The sequence below is a fragment of the Hippoglossus stenolepis genome, chromosome 6 (genome assembly GCF_022539355.2).
Source record: "Hippoglossus stenolepis isolate QCI-W04-F060 chromosome 6, HSTE1.2, whole genome shotgun sequence".
Classification (NCBI taxonomy): domain Eukaryota; kingdom Metazoa; phylum Chordata; class Actinopteri; order Pleuronectiformes; family Pleuronectidae; genus Hippoglossus; species Hippoglossus stenolepis.
Window position 1 is genome coordinate 12,693,849 of NC_061488.1, and position 15,030 is coordinate 12,708,878.

Genomic DNA, 15,030 nt, shown 5'->3' on the forward strand with positions numbered 1-15,030 from the left:
TCAGCCAGGGAGAGAGAGGGAGAGAGAGGGAGCGAGAGAGAGAGAGAGAGAGAGAGAGAGAGAGAGAGAGAGAGAGAGAGAGCCAGGTTGAGTCGCTCTTCCCAACACCACTGTGATGTTGCTCCACACACTGTATACACACACACTGCCTGTAAACTTCTTATATATATATTACTGATATATACTTCTAGATATAGATGTGGCTTTATTTCAGCACTCCCCTAAAACTGCTAAGTAATAATACAAAATAATTCTAATAATGAGAAGGAAATCGAAACGAAAGTGCAGTAGCAGAGATATTGAAATAAACGTATACATATATATTGATATTAGTACCCTTTAAAATGGTAACCTACATGTTTTATATATATAAATGGGTATAATTTCATAGATATATAATATAACATTGTAAATATATCTATGTATATCTATATATATATATATATATGTATGTGTGTATATCTATATCTATATCTATATCTATATATATATATGAGTGATAAGCACAATAAGAAACATACATATGGAATTAAATTTAATTATTGGTAAATGATAAACAACGGGACACCTATGCCCTATGAAAAACAATTCAATATTTATCTTACAATCCTACATACATTACATTCATTTACATTATTAGGGCCCGAGCACCGAACGGTGGGAGGCCCTATTGAAATTGTAAGGATTATTATTATTATTATTATCACCCTCATGAATTGGCTTTTTGAGCGCTTCAACATGCTCAAAAATATTCTAAAGTTTGCAGTAAATTAGAAAGTGGTGAAAATTTACGTATTCTGGAGTATTTGGAAATGGGCGTGGCAAAATGGCTCAACAGCGCCACCTGGAACGCAGCCCCTAGGTTTCCCCTCGACCGATCTTCACCAAAATCGGAACTAGGTTGTATCGTGGCCAGTCATACAAAAAAGTCTTAAGGAGCATTATGAAAAAACGCAACAGGAAGCCCGCCATTTTGGATTTAGTGGCCATTTTGGCCATATTCCACATTTTTACTTTGACGAACTTGTCGTAGAGCTTTCATCAGATCAACTTCAAATTGAGATGAGTGTCATCACAACAAGATGGAGATCTAAACTACCGTGTGACCGTGGCGTGGCGTCAAAGTTTGATTACACGCCATCAAAACACGAGGTTCTGTATCTCGGACGTATTTGGTCCAATCGAGTCCAAACTAGACATGTAAGACAAGAGTCCCGGCCTGATGACATCTACACAGAAATCGTGACTTAAAATCACAGCGCCTCCTGGTGGAAGCAGGAAATGTCTTGTTTTTTGCATGTCTTACACTTGGATGTATTCCTCCTCATCCACTGACCGCAACCATGTCAAACTGTATCAAACGGGTCTCAAGACATTGATAATGTAGGCATAAAATTACTGGGACTTTTCGTCAAACGCCATATTAATGGCCATTTTCTACAATTTTACTCTGATGAACTTGTCCTAGGGCTTTCATCAGATCAACTTCAACTTCTGGGAATGTCATCTCAACAAGATGGAGATATAATCTGCCTCGACATGTAAGACAAGAGTCCCGGCCTGGTGACATCTACACAGAAATCTTGACTTAAAATCACAGCGCCACCTGCTGGCTACAGGAAGTGACATGTTTTTACTTTGATGAACTGCTCCTGGCTGCTTTACAATAAACAGCTCAAAAGAGCTCAGTCAAGTCATTGGATCATGGTCAGAATTGTGACATTTCCTCAAACCGTGTAAACAGTGAGGATTGACAACATGTGACGGACGCAGTGCGCAAAACGCATGTAACGCGGAGACGTGCGCTTGGTCATTGATCGCTCTCTCCACTAACCGCAACAGGCTTCAAAATGCCTGTGCTCGGGCCCGTTAGTGCTACAACGTAGCCCTAGTTTATTATTATTATTATTATTATTATTATTATTATACATTTAATTCATACAGGCCTAGCACTATTCAAACTTCAGCACAAAGCTTAATACTTTTTTTTTTACTCATAGGACAGAGCCCTTTGGAACTAACCGCTAATGATGTACTTGTAAATAATATAAGATAAAACAAATCAAAACAAAGTGTGGTTAAATCATGAAATATGATGTAGTGAATATGTATAGGCTGCTGTATTTCTATATAATGACATAAAAGCTCATATACTGTAAATACAGAATGATTAGAAAAACAGGTTGGGTGCTGCCCCTTGAATCTTTAGTTAATGTTTTAGCAGCTGGCTTTAGTGTCAAACTAAATGAGCTTCAGGTCAAGGGACAATAATGCACCAGAGATGAAAAGGAATAGCTCACCACTACTACATGTATTTCCTGAGGAGGAAGTATTCTTCACCATGACATGGAATAACTTTCACTCTTACTCTATGTCCTGAAACAAGTTTAACTGAAGTAGTTCAAGCCAAAGTTAGTATTTGTATGTAGTATGTTGTAGCACATTTCATTTGTCTTCATTTACTCAAAGTGAAAGTGAATGAATGAATGTTCTCATAGAGAGTATTATGCTTGTTTTATTGAATCTATTGGAAATGATCATTCAGGGCATTTTCAGCCAGTCCCTTGTTTTCTCAGTGTTTGAAAACCTTTAAAACAAACGTTTAAAGGTTCATTGCTGAGGTGAATGTAGAGTTTGATGTTGTTCCAAGTCTTTGGGAGAAACAGCTGTCATGTATATGCACACATTCAACTCCAAAATGTGATTTAAATTCCTCCCGTTTGTCATCTGGGTGACACTATAGGGTTATTCAAGTCAAGAGGTGGAGGGAGGCGCTGAAAACAAAATCTCACCTGTGTCTTTACAAAAGACTAAAGCAGACTATAGGGTCACCTGATAAAAACAGGAAAATAATTTTACAAACTCAAAATCACAGCCTCATCTTCTAATCTGGACCAAACTATGGCTAAATGACATCGAAATATGTTACATATATTACAGATAATACTAAGAAAACATCAGATTATCTGGTTGCAGTTTTCACTGCCAGGCGAAGCAGATGTGTCCCCTGAGGGTGGAAAAGCATTGAAATTCATCATGGCACATTAAACAAATGACATGTATCTATTGTCAGACGTTGTTTAAGGGGTGGATAATCATTTTCTACAGTAGTAACAGGGCTACTCTATGACATGGATAAAAGAATAAAAACCATTGAAAATGTTTTCACGTGGACATATAGGCAAAGGCCTGATATCTCATTGAAATCCAATAATCAGAAAACCAAGACATTCTCCCTCGGCTGTTAACTTGTATGACAGTAAGAGACACATGTATTTGTTTGCAAAAAATACAATAGCACACATGAGATATATATAAAATCACATACTGCAGTTTAAACATGTAATGTGACATAACTAGAGCCAAAATTCTAATTTCCATTTATCATTGTTTTCGGGTTTTTACCCTAATTTTGAAATAACACTTGATAACTGCCCACATCTTCCCACATACCCCTGTCTCTTCATCAGTCGTCATGCTTTTACATGGCTCTCATCATATGAATAAAAAAGTGTTGGTATCAACAGAAGTTGCCTGGCAACTAAATCCCCTGACCCTTTTGCCTTGTCTTGCATATCCTGACTGATTAACCCTCAAGTGTGCGGAAAACATATGTTGTTGTTCACTCAGCCATGTCAGGTGTGTGTTTTTTTCTCTAGCCATAGCATTTACATAAAGCGTCTAGATTCAGCATCACGGAAATGTGCACTTGTGTTGATGTACATGCACAAGGGATTTCATTCTGATTTCATCATGATGGGCGAGTCAGACAGATGGGAGAGGCTCAGCTGAATTCATAATCTCTCTCTCTCTCTCTACTCTACACACACACACACACACACACACACACACACACACACACACACACACACACACACACACACACACACACACACATTCAAACCCTCTATGCCTTGGTTGCATTTCCATAAAAATAACATTGTTCCGAGTTGCCATCATTCTCCCCAGCTAGATATTGACATTTTTTTGGACTACACCACAATTAGGTCACACAGAGTTGTTCACTCCCCCGGCTTCGATCCATGCGATGTTTTGATATGTGTGTGCGGGTGTTCGGCCAGATGGGCTGTGAGTTCCACAGAGCTCAAGGACAGTTTGGGGAGTGACTCAGTCAGCAGAGGGCCTGAGTCAGCCAACACATACAGTAAATTCACCAGCAACGGGAACGGTGGGGCCTGCTGGGAGTTGAGGGTTTTTTGTACAGGGTTTCAGATAATACAAAAATCTGATGTTATTGTAACTGTATCCTACAATACAATTTTGTTTATCAAGCAGTTTCATCTAGGGCAATCTGGAGTTGGAGTGTGTTTCCTGGCAGAACAGCAACAATATTACATAAAACAACACCTGCGTAGCCACAAGTCTAAGACTCCTGTGAAAATGTCAGGGTGAACTCTGGGTTGGACTGGGTCTGGCTCTCACTATAGTGGGCTGCATGGGGGGAGGGTTGCAGATGGGGGAGAGGTTGAGGTGGGGTGAGTGATGGCAGGGTTAAGAGAACACAGGCCGCTGGTGCATGCTCCACATTCCTCAGGTGTTGTCAGCATAGCTTGCTCAGTAATTACCTCTCTGTGAAACACACGCACAAAGCCACACTTTACCAGCGAGCCAAAGGGCAGCACCCCCCCGAGAGAGGCTGGAGTGGGGGACATGTCAGAGACGGACAGGATTACATTCATATTTACATTTAGCCATGAGGGTTAAAGGTTATTTATTTTGAAAGAGTGCATCAGAATAATATAAAAAATGAGGGACAAATTACAGACATGATGTAGTGCATGCATGCAGTGCAGCTCCAGATGCACATCGTGGCTGCCTGTGAGTCAGCAGCTTGATTTATGCAGTAATCCATCTTCTCTCAAGGATATGGGCCGGTTGGCGAACCATTTCAAGCCAAGCACACTTTGGCATGTGAAATCAGTGGAGTGATACAGACGTACAGTTGCAAAGAAGGTGGCTGGCCTTCACACACCGGATGTGCATTAGCTCTGCAGACAGGTGGCGGATTCATGTGATCCTCCCATTGTGCGTTTCATTGTTTCTTTCAGATGTTTCGTCACTTTCATTGCTGACAGTACTGACAAAGATGAAGCAGGTTCTCCCTGTCTGGGAATGCTCCTCTCCCACTTATGCTCTCCTTCCTCTGCCCTGCTCTGTCTCCTTGGCAGGCTCGGCTCAAAGCTGAGGGATTGTGTGCAGATGTGCCTGGAGAGAGGCCAGCCCCTCTGCCCTGGGAGAACATGTGGTCTGGGAGTGTTTACGCTGGCACTCTTTCAAGCTGTCTCCCACACAGCATGCTGGCGTCTGTCTCTCCTGCATGACAGTGCTCAGCCCTCCTCCCACAAAGGGGGCATTCTCAGGTTGAGGTAACACCAGCAATCATGTTGATTCACTGTGTTGACAAACAGCAGAGACAGCAATGCTAATTAAAAAGCAAACAAATTCCCCCGGCATCCAAAAGAAAATAGTGTTTTCAAGGGAACTTTACACGGAGCATTGTTGAAACACATGGACTGACTGAGTACAGCTGCCAAAAAGCAACACATATAAAATGCTGTGATTTGAACTATGTTCCCCTAACTTTTGCATCGATATTTTTTTTTGGATCCCAAGAGTGAAAATGTGCTTGGATTCAGACACTTCATGCATGTTTTTCACAGATTCTCCACATACCTCACATTCTCCCCTGTGATTCGGGCTCTGGGTAAACATGTGAAAGCTGAAACCCCCTCAAAGGCACGTTTATTCTTAACACCAGGGGCAGTAAGGTCGCTGACTGCTGTGAAACACACACCTGTTGTTTTCTTGTATGCAAAGATTAAGTAACTGTGGGAAAAGAAGACACACACTGCATAAGGATATGGATTGGCAGGAAGCGCGATTAAGAGCATTTTGGTAATAAAACCGTTGTTCAGGGTGAAGATCCTCTCACGTTCCACTTTGAACCAAATGTTTATTTGATCCGAGTATTCTCAGAAAGTGTGCCAGTTCATTTTTTAATCACATAACCCATCCATGGGCTCTTTGTGTTACATTAGTAAAATGAGTGAGTCTGGATGTCTCTCTGTTGTGTAAGTACTCAGTGCCCCCTGCAGGTTTGTATGGTCCATGAGAAGATCCAGGATTTAATTCACAACTCCAAAGAATAATTTCATAAAGATTACACTTCTGTTGAAATCTCTGAGATTATTACATTTGCACTTTTCATGGAGAATATGTTTTAATAACTCATGACAAATCTTTATTTTTGTTATTTTATGATTGGGTTTTTATCTGATGTTCAGATGGATTTAGGTCTTTTTTCACTAACGTACAATATTAACCAGTCAATAGAATTCATTGCAGTATAATGCGATTACATATCTATTTGGTGATTGCTTACTTTCCCTTGATGCTAAGGAAACTGTTGCCCTACGGCACATGCACAGATATCCAAAAACCTGCAGGCAGGTCCACTTCATAACGATCTGACTGAATTTGAATATCCACATATACCGCTAGGGGGCATGATTTAGTGAAGAATGCGCCTATCGAAGAGTTTCTTTAATGTAGGTTACATACACCTTTAATTGAACTATCACTGACGTTTGTTTTGTTAACTAGGTGCATTTCTGAGCGTGCAAAGCTTGAAAAAAAAAAAAAAGAAAGTAAATTCGTGAGATTCCACCATTTAGTTTAGACGTTACAGAAAATGATTTATTAAATGCCTCCAATAAACTGTGATTCAAAAGCAGAGCTCCTATGCAAATATCACAATTTGAAAGTGATTTATTGGATTCCCAAAAAACAAGAATTAGAGTAAATAAAGATTTAAATAAATTGTCACTTGTCACAGCATACAGTACAATTGTAGATTATAAAATGTTTGTGTATCTAAATGATTTGGATGATTTAATCTTCCAATGAGCAAGTTGGCTATTATAAATAACTTTTACTCACTAACCCGCCATTGACCTACATGGAGTCTAAACTGTAAATCGTAAGAAAAAAATAAATAAAAAAAGGCCCAGCAGCTGTGAACAAGGCTGGATTACTAACCCACAAAGCAGACAACTGGGACCCAGACCTCCAGGGGCCTAAAAGCCTCAGGTTTACTCCACATCATTAAACTGATTGATATCAGATTTTTCATAAAGTTGAACCAGTGAAGTACCAAATACTAAAATCAGCTGTGATTGGCTCCATCTTGTAGTTCTGGTCTGGAATAGAGGACTCTCGTTTGATGACCTAAATTCATGAATTTTGTAATCAATTGTTACAGTTTGTTTAAAAGTTGGATCCTTAATTGCTTTCATTTTGCTGTGTGACTACACAGAAAAGCTTGGGAAGCTGGTTTCTTCTAATCAGTGTTGTAAATACTGTTATTTTGCTGATGTCCTTACACCTCTATCCTGGGAGAGGGATTCCTCACACGTGGCTCTATCTCTGAGGTTTCTACGTTTTATTTCCCCTGTCAATAGGGTTTTTGTTTTGTTGGGTTTTTTTGCTTCATGTTAAGCCCAAATGAGACAAATTTCGATATAATATTTGATACTTTTGTATTTCTTCTTAAAAATGACCTCTGCATTGTCAAAATTGGTGAAATAGATTTTCTACCAATGAACTAATCAATTGGGCCAATTGATAAATTAATCCATCACTTCGGCTCAAGTGAACTGGTTGGTTTCTCGGTTCCTGTACAGTGTACAGTGGGGGGGTCACCAGGGGCCCGACAAAAACATTCATGGACGTTGAGCCAACATGGCGGATCGTGGGGCACCAGTTGCAGCGCCGCCTTTCTCTCTCTCTCTCTCTTCTCTCACCTCCACGGCTGAGGAAAAAGAGCATGAAATAGGAGAAAGGGAGGTGTGTTGGCGCATGCGCAGACGCGCACTCGCCGCCTTCGGTTATCCCATTTTTTTTGTGAGGAGCCGAGCGTTACGTCACGGGCTCGTCCACAGCGCAGGAGCTGGAGAGATTCACCATCCAGCTCGTGCAGCCACACGCACGGGGAGACATCGGCGCCGCGAGCGAACGCGAAGCTTTGACTTTTTAAATTTGATTCTTTCCAGCTCGGCCCGGAATGAGCTGAGCGCAGCGGGGCCGGGCGGCTGCTGCAGGGGGCTTCAGTGCGAGCGGACGGTTCCAGTGGCATGGTGTGGTGGTGGTGGTGGTGAAACAGAGAGCCCAGCGCGCACACACACACACACACACACACCGAGGCTACACCGTGCATCATGTTTGAAAGCCGATAATCAATTAGAGATCTACATGTCTGCGCTGCTGCATTGACCGAAGCCTCGCCGGACTGTAGCTGTAGCCTCCCTCCTTTTATTACAAGCCAGTGCGCTGCGGGGCTGAGGGTGCAGCTGAACGGACAATCGCCCCCGAACCCGCTGAACTGAGCGGGGTTCGGATGAGGTGGCTGATCGGGTTGTTTGGTCTCAGAAATCCAGCCAACTTTTCCTCCTTTCCCTTCTAACAGCAGTGCCACCGGGCATTGCTCTGGAGATGGCGATGAGGTTGCTCTGCTTGGGATTTATACTCCACTTGGGGATCGTGTCTCCTAACGGTGCCACCGTAGGTAAGAAGCCTGTTGTGTTTGTCTTCCATTGTTATACAAAGGCAAAAGCACTTTTTCTTTATTTCTGTATCCCTGCAAAGCATCTCTGCACACACGGGCCTGTGTTCACCAGAGTTGGAGCCAAGACAAGATCGCATAAAGAAAGCAGGCTGTGTTGATAATAACACTGTGTGCTACAGCTGTCTCCTCACAGGCAGAGATCGATCATCAAGGGGGAAATCCTTTAATCAGAGAAAGTAGCGCACAAATGAGCTGTGGCCTAAAATCTTGACTGCGTGTGTGTGTGTGTGTGTGTGTGTGGTTTGTGTGTGTGGTTTTGTGTGTGTGTGTGTGTTGTGTGTGTTTTTTTGGCTGTGCTAGTGTCTGGGCAGACAGAATGGGCCTGCCTGCAAGGATGGCAGACAGACAGTGAGGTTATTCACAGTTCCAGCAGGTAGAAGGCTTTGGCAACACTTGAACGACCCATTTTCACAGAAATACCAAATCATTTCGCGGGGAATGCGACAAAAAAATAGCTTTTTTACCCCATTTATCCAAGACAAAAACACAATTCCTCAGATAGGGAATGTTCTAGGCGTAGAGACAGCTGATAGCTACCATACACACCAAAGCATGCTTGGGGTTTTAGTTTTATCTTATCCACAAAATCACAGCAGCACGGGTTCCTTGTTAAACCTGTGGGATCAGATCAGTTTCCATGTTTGTTTTCAGTGACTTGGCACATGAAAACATGAAAACAACAGTTGTTGGCCTGTGGAGGTGTAATCTTAATGGCTCGTTGGCGGCTTGTCCCAACGTGTAGCCGCTGTCTGGGAATCCCAATGTATTAGTGACAGCAGCCAGGTACATGCTAGGCTAGTGTGTGATCGTGGAACCAACAGCCTTGTGCAGTCATCCTCTTATGTCCCCGGAGCCCCTTTTAATACCCTGATAGTAATAATGAGATACTCAATGCACCGTTGCTCCTGTGACAATGTACACCTGTTGATCTTCATATGGGGGGGGGGGCAAAACAGTTGGCCTACAAAGCATATCCTGGGGTCTGGTGTAAGTCATCCCCAATATTTTCTAAACCAAGTCGTGCACTAATGATGTCGCCGGTCCCATCCAGATGTGACCTGACAGCCTTGTATATTAAAGAACATCAACCCAACACTTAATTTCACTAATTTACTCCATGTTTATTTATATGGACACATTCAAAACCTTCATTTTTTTGCCAGCTCTCATGTCTTCACAACATTTCTCTAGTTTGGAAGATCTTCCATGGAAGATATTAGATCTTGATGGAGGCTGTTCAGAGTGAGACCTGTAGGTTAGAGGAGGCTTCAAGCTCCTCCCTCCTCCATCAGTATGTAACATCTGGACACAGGGTGACCATTAATCCAACCTAAAGGCAGAGGGGTGGGGATGAGGGAGAGGTGAAGCCAAATTCAAGAATCTGTCTCGGGTACTCTCTGTAGTTACATCACAGCGGAGTCAGGGATGGAAATGATATATGTGTGTGTGTGTGTTATGTCATTATAACAACTGATTTAGCAGCCTCTCTCATTTTGGAGCAGCAAAGTGAGCGGATAGAAACCCCCGAGGCCAGCCACTTGGAATGGATTTGTCTGGATCACCACTGGTCCGCAGCATGAATTAATGAATGGGAGAGGATTAGAGACAGCAGGGTCAAAAGGCCACAGTTAACAGTTAAACATTGGACAGGCCATTTTGTTGGCTATTTATCTTTAATGCTGATTTAAGGTTATTATTGCCGCAGTTATTGGTGTCATCCGTTAAACCGACAAAATCCAGTCCAGTTTGGCACAGTCTGGTCCCGCTTTGTCTGGGGTTGGTTATATGAGGGGATATGATGATACATGGATACGGTTTAAATTTGTGATTCTTGGCATTTGGGATGCAGCTTACAATTATTTTCTTCAATTGATCAGCAGATTCTTTTGGCAATTTATTACCTCAGCCAAGGAGGATATGTTTTCACCCCTGTTCCTTTGGTTGATTTGTGTGTTTGAATAAGATTACACAAAAAACACTGACCAGATCTCCATGAAACATGATGGGGCGGGGGTGCGGTATGAGTCAGGGAAGATTAAATGTTGGTACCGATCCGCCCTGTGATCGAGATACCGGATCCTTTTACCAATTTTCGTGGTAATCCGTCCAGTTTATTTTTCACATGCTTTAACATTGAGAGGTATTGTGTTAATTTTGCAACGTTTGTTCTGATTTCTCAGGGAACACTTAATGGATCTTGATTGAAAAGAACTTCGGGTACATCATGGAACCGATATCTGTTTACAATTTATTGCAGCTGGATTGAATTTAAAGGGACTGTTGGGTCTTGGCCAACGTATGTGCTCTGCTGAGTTTTATTTTTGTTCTTTACATGTTTTGTCAACAAAATGCAAGAATATTGCAAAAAATGCTGCACACAGTTAAAGTGATTTAATTCAGATTGTCCAACCAAGAGTACAAAACTAGAAGATATTCAGTTTTTTATAATAATCAAAACAAAGCAAAGGATTGAATTCTAGTATTTTGCATATTAGAACTATTCAATTATTGGCATAATAAAAATCTATCAATCAATTATAGAGCTGGAATTATTTCACAGAAAGTCCTTTGTCTGGAAATGTACTTTTTGATTAGACAAAAGTACTCTTTTCTGACATTTATCTGACACAACCCATTGATAATCGTTAGTCAAAATAGTTCCAACCAATCACTCAATCCGCTATTGTTTCAACTCTGCTCAACGTGTCAGTAACTGCTGTGTCTCGTTGTTATAGCTGTCAATATAATTTCCCCCCAATATTTATTCTTTTGTTTTCCGATTCATTTGTTGTTTTGAATCATGTTCTGCGAATCACAGGATCCCGACAAGCTTTAGAGGGAGAAAAATCCTGTTTGTGAAAACTGTTAATGTGGGTCAGAGGCTAAAGAGGTTGAATTCCTGAGGAGCCGACACTCTGTTTGCCTGACCTTTTTATTGAGACCTGGCTATACATTTTCCTCAGAACTGTCACTGGAAACATCTGCTGGAAAAATTCAGCATCCTTCATACAAATTCAACAGATAATGGAAACAGGATTGCCCTTTGCAGCTCCTCCAAGCGGAGGTCACTGGGGGGGGAGCGGTTATTGTAACTCTGCACACCTGAGGTTATCTGTCGCCCACACGCTTATCAGATGGCACAGATAATCCTCTGAATGGTTTTCTGGCATTCAGAGTCTTTTCACAAAGAAAGAGAGGATAATAAAAACTCAAATATTTGAAGTGAAACGTGGCCAAGTGTCCAGTTTAGAAACATTCTTTGGCTCGGCTTCGTGAAACCTGATGTAAAGCTCATGTGCAGGTGTTTCGCATTTAGGTCCCAATGTAGTTAAAATATTTGTGAAATGATAATAGCAGACAGGCTTGACCGACGCTGCAGAAAAAGATCCCCTGTTTTCTCCCTCTGCTTCCTGCGCTGCATTGCAATGAACTGAGTCTAGAAGGTAAAAAGCAGATCAACATGAATGTTCCCCACACGTTGAAGGCGTGAGACAGCAGATGAAAGAGTGTTTGGTAATTGTGAATGGCAGGGGGGTGCGCTGTAATTGGTGTTTTCTGCGAGCTACATCGCTGTTTACCCTATTTAGCTTCTAAGACCCAAAAAAGGAACAGAGCGGCTTCTTAAACCAAAATAGGGAGCGTGTGTGGGAGTGCGTGTTAATGCTGCTTTGCAGGATTCATTGGGTTTTTGTAGGCGATTCAATCTTGTCTATGCATTTCTGCTTCCTGTCGTTAATATCACAACGTCTCTTAGGATGTAGGTTTTGCTACATGTGAACAAAACACATTTTAGTTATGTAAATGAGAAATAGACCTGTTTTTCTATGCCCTTCGAAAAGAGAGTAAACATAGTTGTTCAAATGTTACAAAGGGCTGCAATGTTTGCCTGATACCTGGCACAGCCGTGAGAATTCTGCCTTTACCCACTCGCACCCATGTTCGCCTCAGATGTTGCCGATGTCGCTGGTTTCGCGCTTGACTGGAGAATCGATTTGATGGCAGGGACCCTTGGTCGCTGTCACACCTGGTCAGGGTGGAGGATCTAATGTATGGAGATAAGATTCCAATTTCGTGGATTGCTGCACAGCGTCATAGGTATTTACTCTCTTCAGAGTCACAGCCATGGCTCTCGGATATTTAACAAACATAGATACTTTCTGTACCACGGTAAAGTAACGGTGCTAATTTATTATTTTTGGCGGAGTCTGCTGTTTTTCCAGAGCCACATCCCAGAATCTCTGTGAGGTAATGATGGAGTTGAGTTTGTGATCAAGTTGCAGTATTGGTCAGCCGCTGGTGCGTGACTGACTGTAATTACACCATTGGTCAGCTGGGACTTCCCATTGGCTGTTGCTTTTTAAAAAAAAAAAAAATTGGTGCAAACAGATTCTGTCGTTGTAACTTTAACAAAGAATCTATCGACTTTTTGGACAAACACCAGCTACCTTCTGTAGAAGAGAATTGTTGGCACTGCCCTGCAAGCGAGAGGGACACCTCTCTCTCGCAGTTCTCAGACATTAACTCTTGATATTGTCTGGACATCATCCAGAGATCCATGCCGTGCCCCCGATTTGCTCGAGAGTTTGTGAGACACGTATCTAAACAAATTGAAAATAAACAATGGTAGAATTACTTAATTGAAAGACTTTATTTTCACAAAAATGCAATGAAGTACTTTTTAAAGTAACTACCTTGCTAGATTAGCCTCAAATTATCCAAACATTTGTTATATTGCAAACACACACTCGCGCTCATAAAATGGAGAATTAGGAGAACTGAATCATCCATTCTAGCATTATGGTGCCAAGCATTAGTCACTTTCAGAATGTCCAAAGAATATTCATGAAACGTTCATGAAACACACTCAGGTTGTAGGATTTCTCACCACTGACCAAAGAGGTCATCTGTGAAGTGGATGGTGGCTCATTGGTGCATTGTTTATGAGCCGTTCTTAGCAATTATTCAGTAAGGAACGTTAGTCCCTCCTACCTCCCTCAGAGTGAATCTAATGAGTTATTCATAGAGATCCCCTCATAGTAAATTACAGAAACATTTCATCCTTCAACCCAAGTAAAGAGGTAACTGAAGGACAGAGGCGAGCCACGGATTTACAGTTGTCTCAGCTGCAACGAATGCCTCAATTTATGTGGTCCAGCCTTCATTTTGTGGTTCCCATATTCTGTTTTTGTAACAGCCGGTTCTGGGTTGACTTTTCCGCTATGGATGCAAAGAACTGTGCTATGCGGAGACGGCCGGGTGTGTGTAGACCAACTCTCTCCTCTGGCAGCACCACTGGCCTATTTACATTTATCTTTATGTCCATCAATCACACTCACTCAGTGCCATGTCTTTTAACTGCGTTGCATTTTACTGCTGTGGCCTGTGACATCCTGCAGAGCCTCATCGGGTTACCTCCGAGGTCAGAGCTGCACCCTTTTGTTGTGCGACGACACAAAAACAAGGCTTTTTCAGGCACAAGAGCATGCACCAACTCAAACTCAGCCTTTTGATGTTAATGCAAGTTCAACCTCTTTGAAATTGTGAATCAGGGCTTGAGGACATTTTATGCGCACTGTGAGCTGGTTAAAGTGCTCGGCTGTGGCCTGACACAAAGCTCAGTAGCTGTTTCCACTATATAGATGCTGCACAGCATTATCATTGAAGTAGTTGATTCAGGCTACATCCACATTGCTACATCTTCATTTAAAGAATGCACAAACTCTGCTTCAGATACGCCTGGCCTCCACACTACTCTGAAGTCTACTAAAACTAAGAATTTGGAAACGTTACTGGCCCTGCTTTAAGCCCAAGTCATGGTTCTGCATTGAAGCTACGCCGTAGGTACGCACGTAGCCTACACACATAGCCTACACACATAGTGTGTGTGTGAGTTGCGCTAGTGGCAGTAGAGTTTCTATACTGGTGTTGAGTTTCTTCCGGTTTCTGGTCCGCTTATTTACAAAACGGCGAGTGTTACTAAGCCGATTGTGTTGGAGTTAGAGCTGATGGATGTTGAAGAGCAATTACTTTTTCTTAAAGAACTGCAATAAAGAAAAGAAAGACGTTGTCCGTGTTCATTCCTTCAAATCAATTTCGTCTCGGGTAGTTACAATTTGTGGAGGTGCACATCAGGGTATTACGCTTGACTCTGCGTATGGTACACGTCTAGGCTACAGCGTAGCATGAGGTGGGCTTAAGAATGGACAGTGATTAAAACTGATACAGAACCCAAACACTCATGTGGACAGAGATCGTTTTAGTTTGAAAACACAGCTTTCGAATGAAAACCTAGCAGCGTGGATGTAGCCTCAGTGGTTTCAGCAACAGGGACGGTCTGACATTGGAAACACAATTATCTCCATTTTTACATTTGGGAGTGTTCTGCA

General features: G+C 42.0%; 1 protein-coding gene across 9 annotated transcripts in view; it reads left to right on the forward strand.

Annotated features, from left to right (window-relative positions):
* The first annotated feature begins 8,346 nt into the window (after window positions 1-8,346).
* lrp1ab (low density lipoprotein receptor-related protein 1Ab) overlaps window positions 8,347-15,030 on the forward strand; it is an 88,756-nt gene continuing 82,072 nt past the window's right edge. For all 9 annotated transcript variants that reach the window (XM_035159832.2, XM_035159838.2, XM_035159836.2 and 6 more), the window contains exon 1: window positions 8,347-8,584. In XM_035159832.2, the coding sequence (XP_035015723.1) occupies window positions 8,512-8,584 (73 nt within the window). In that variant the 5' untranslated portion in view covers window positions 8,347-8,511. The remainder of the gene's footprint in view (window positions 8,585-15,030) is intronic.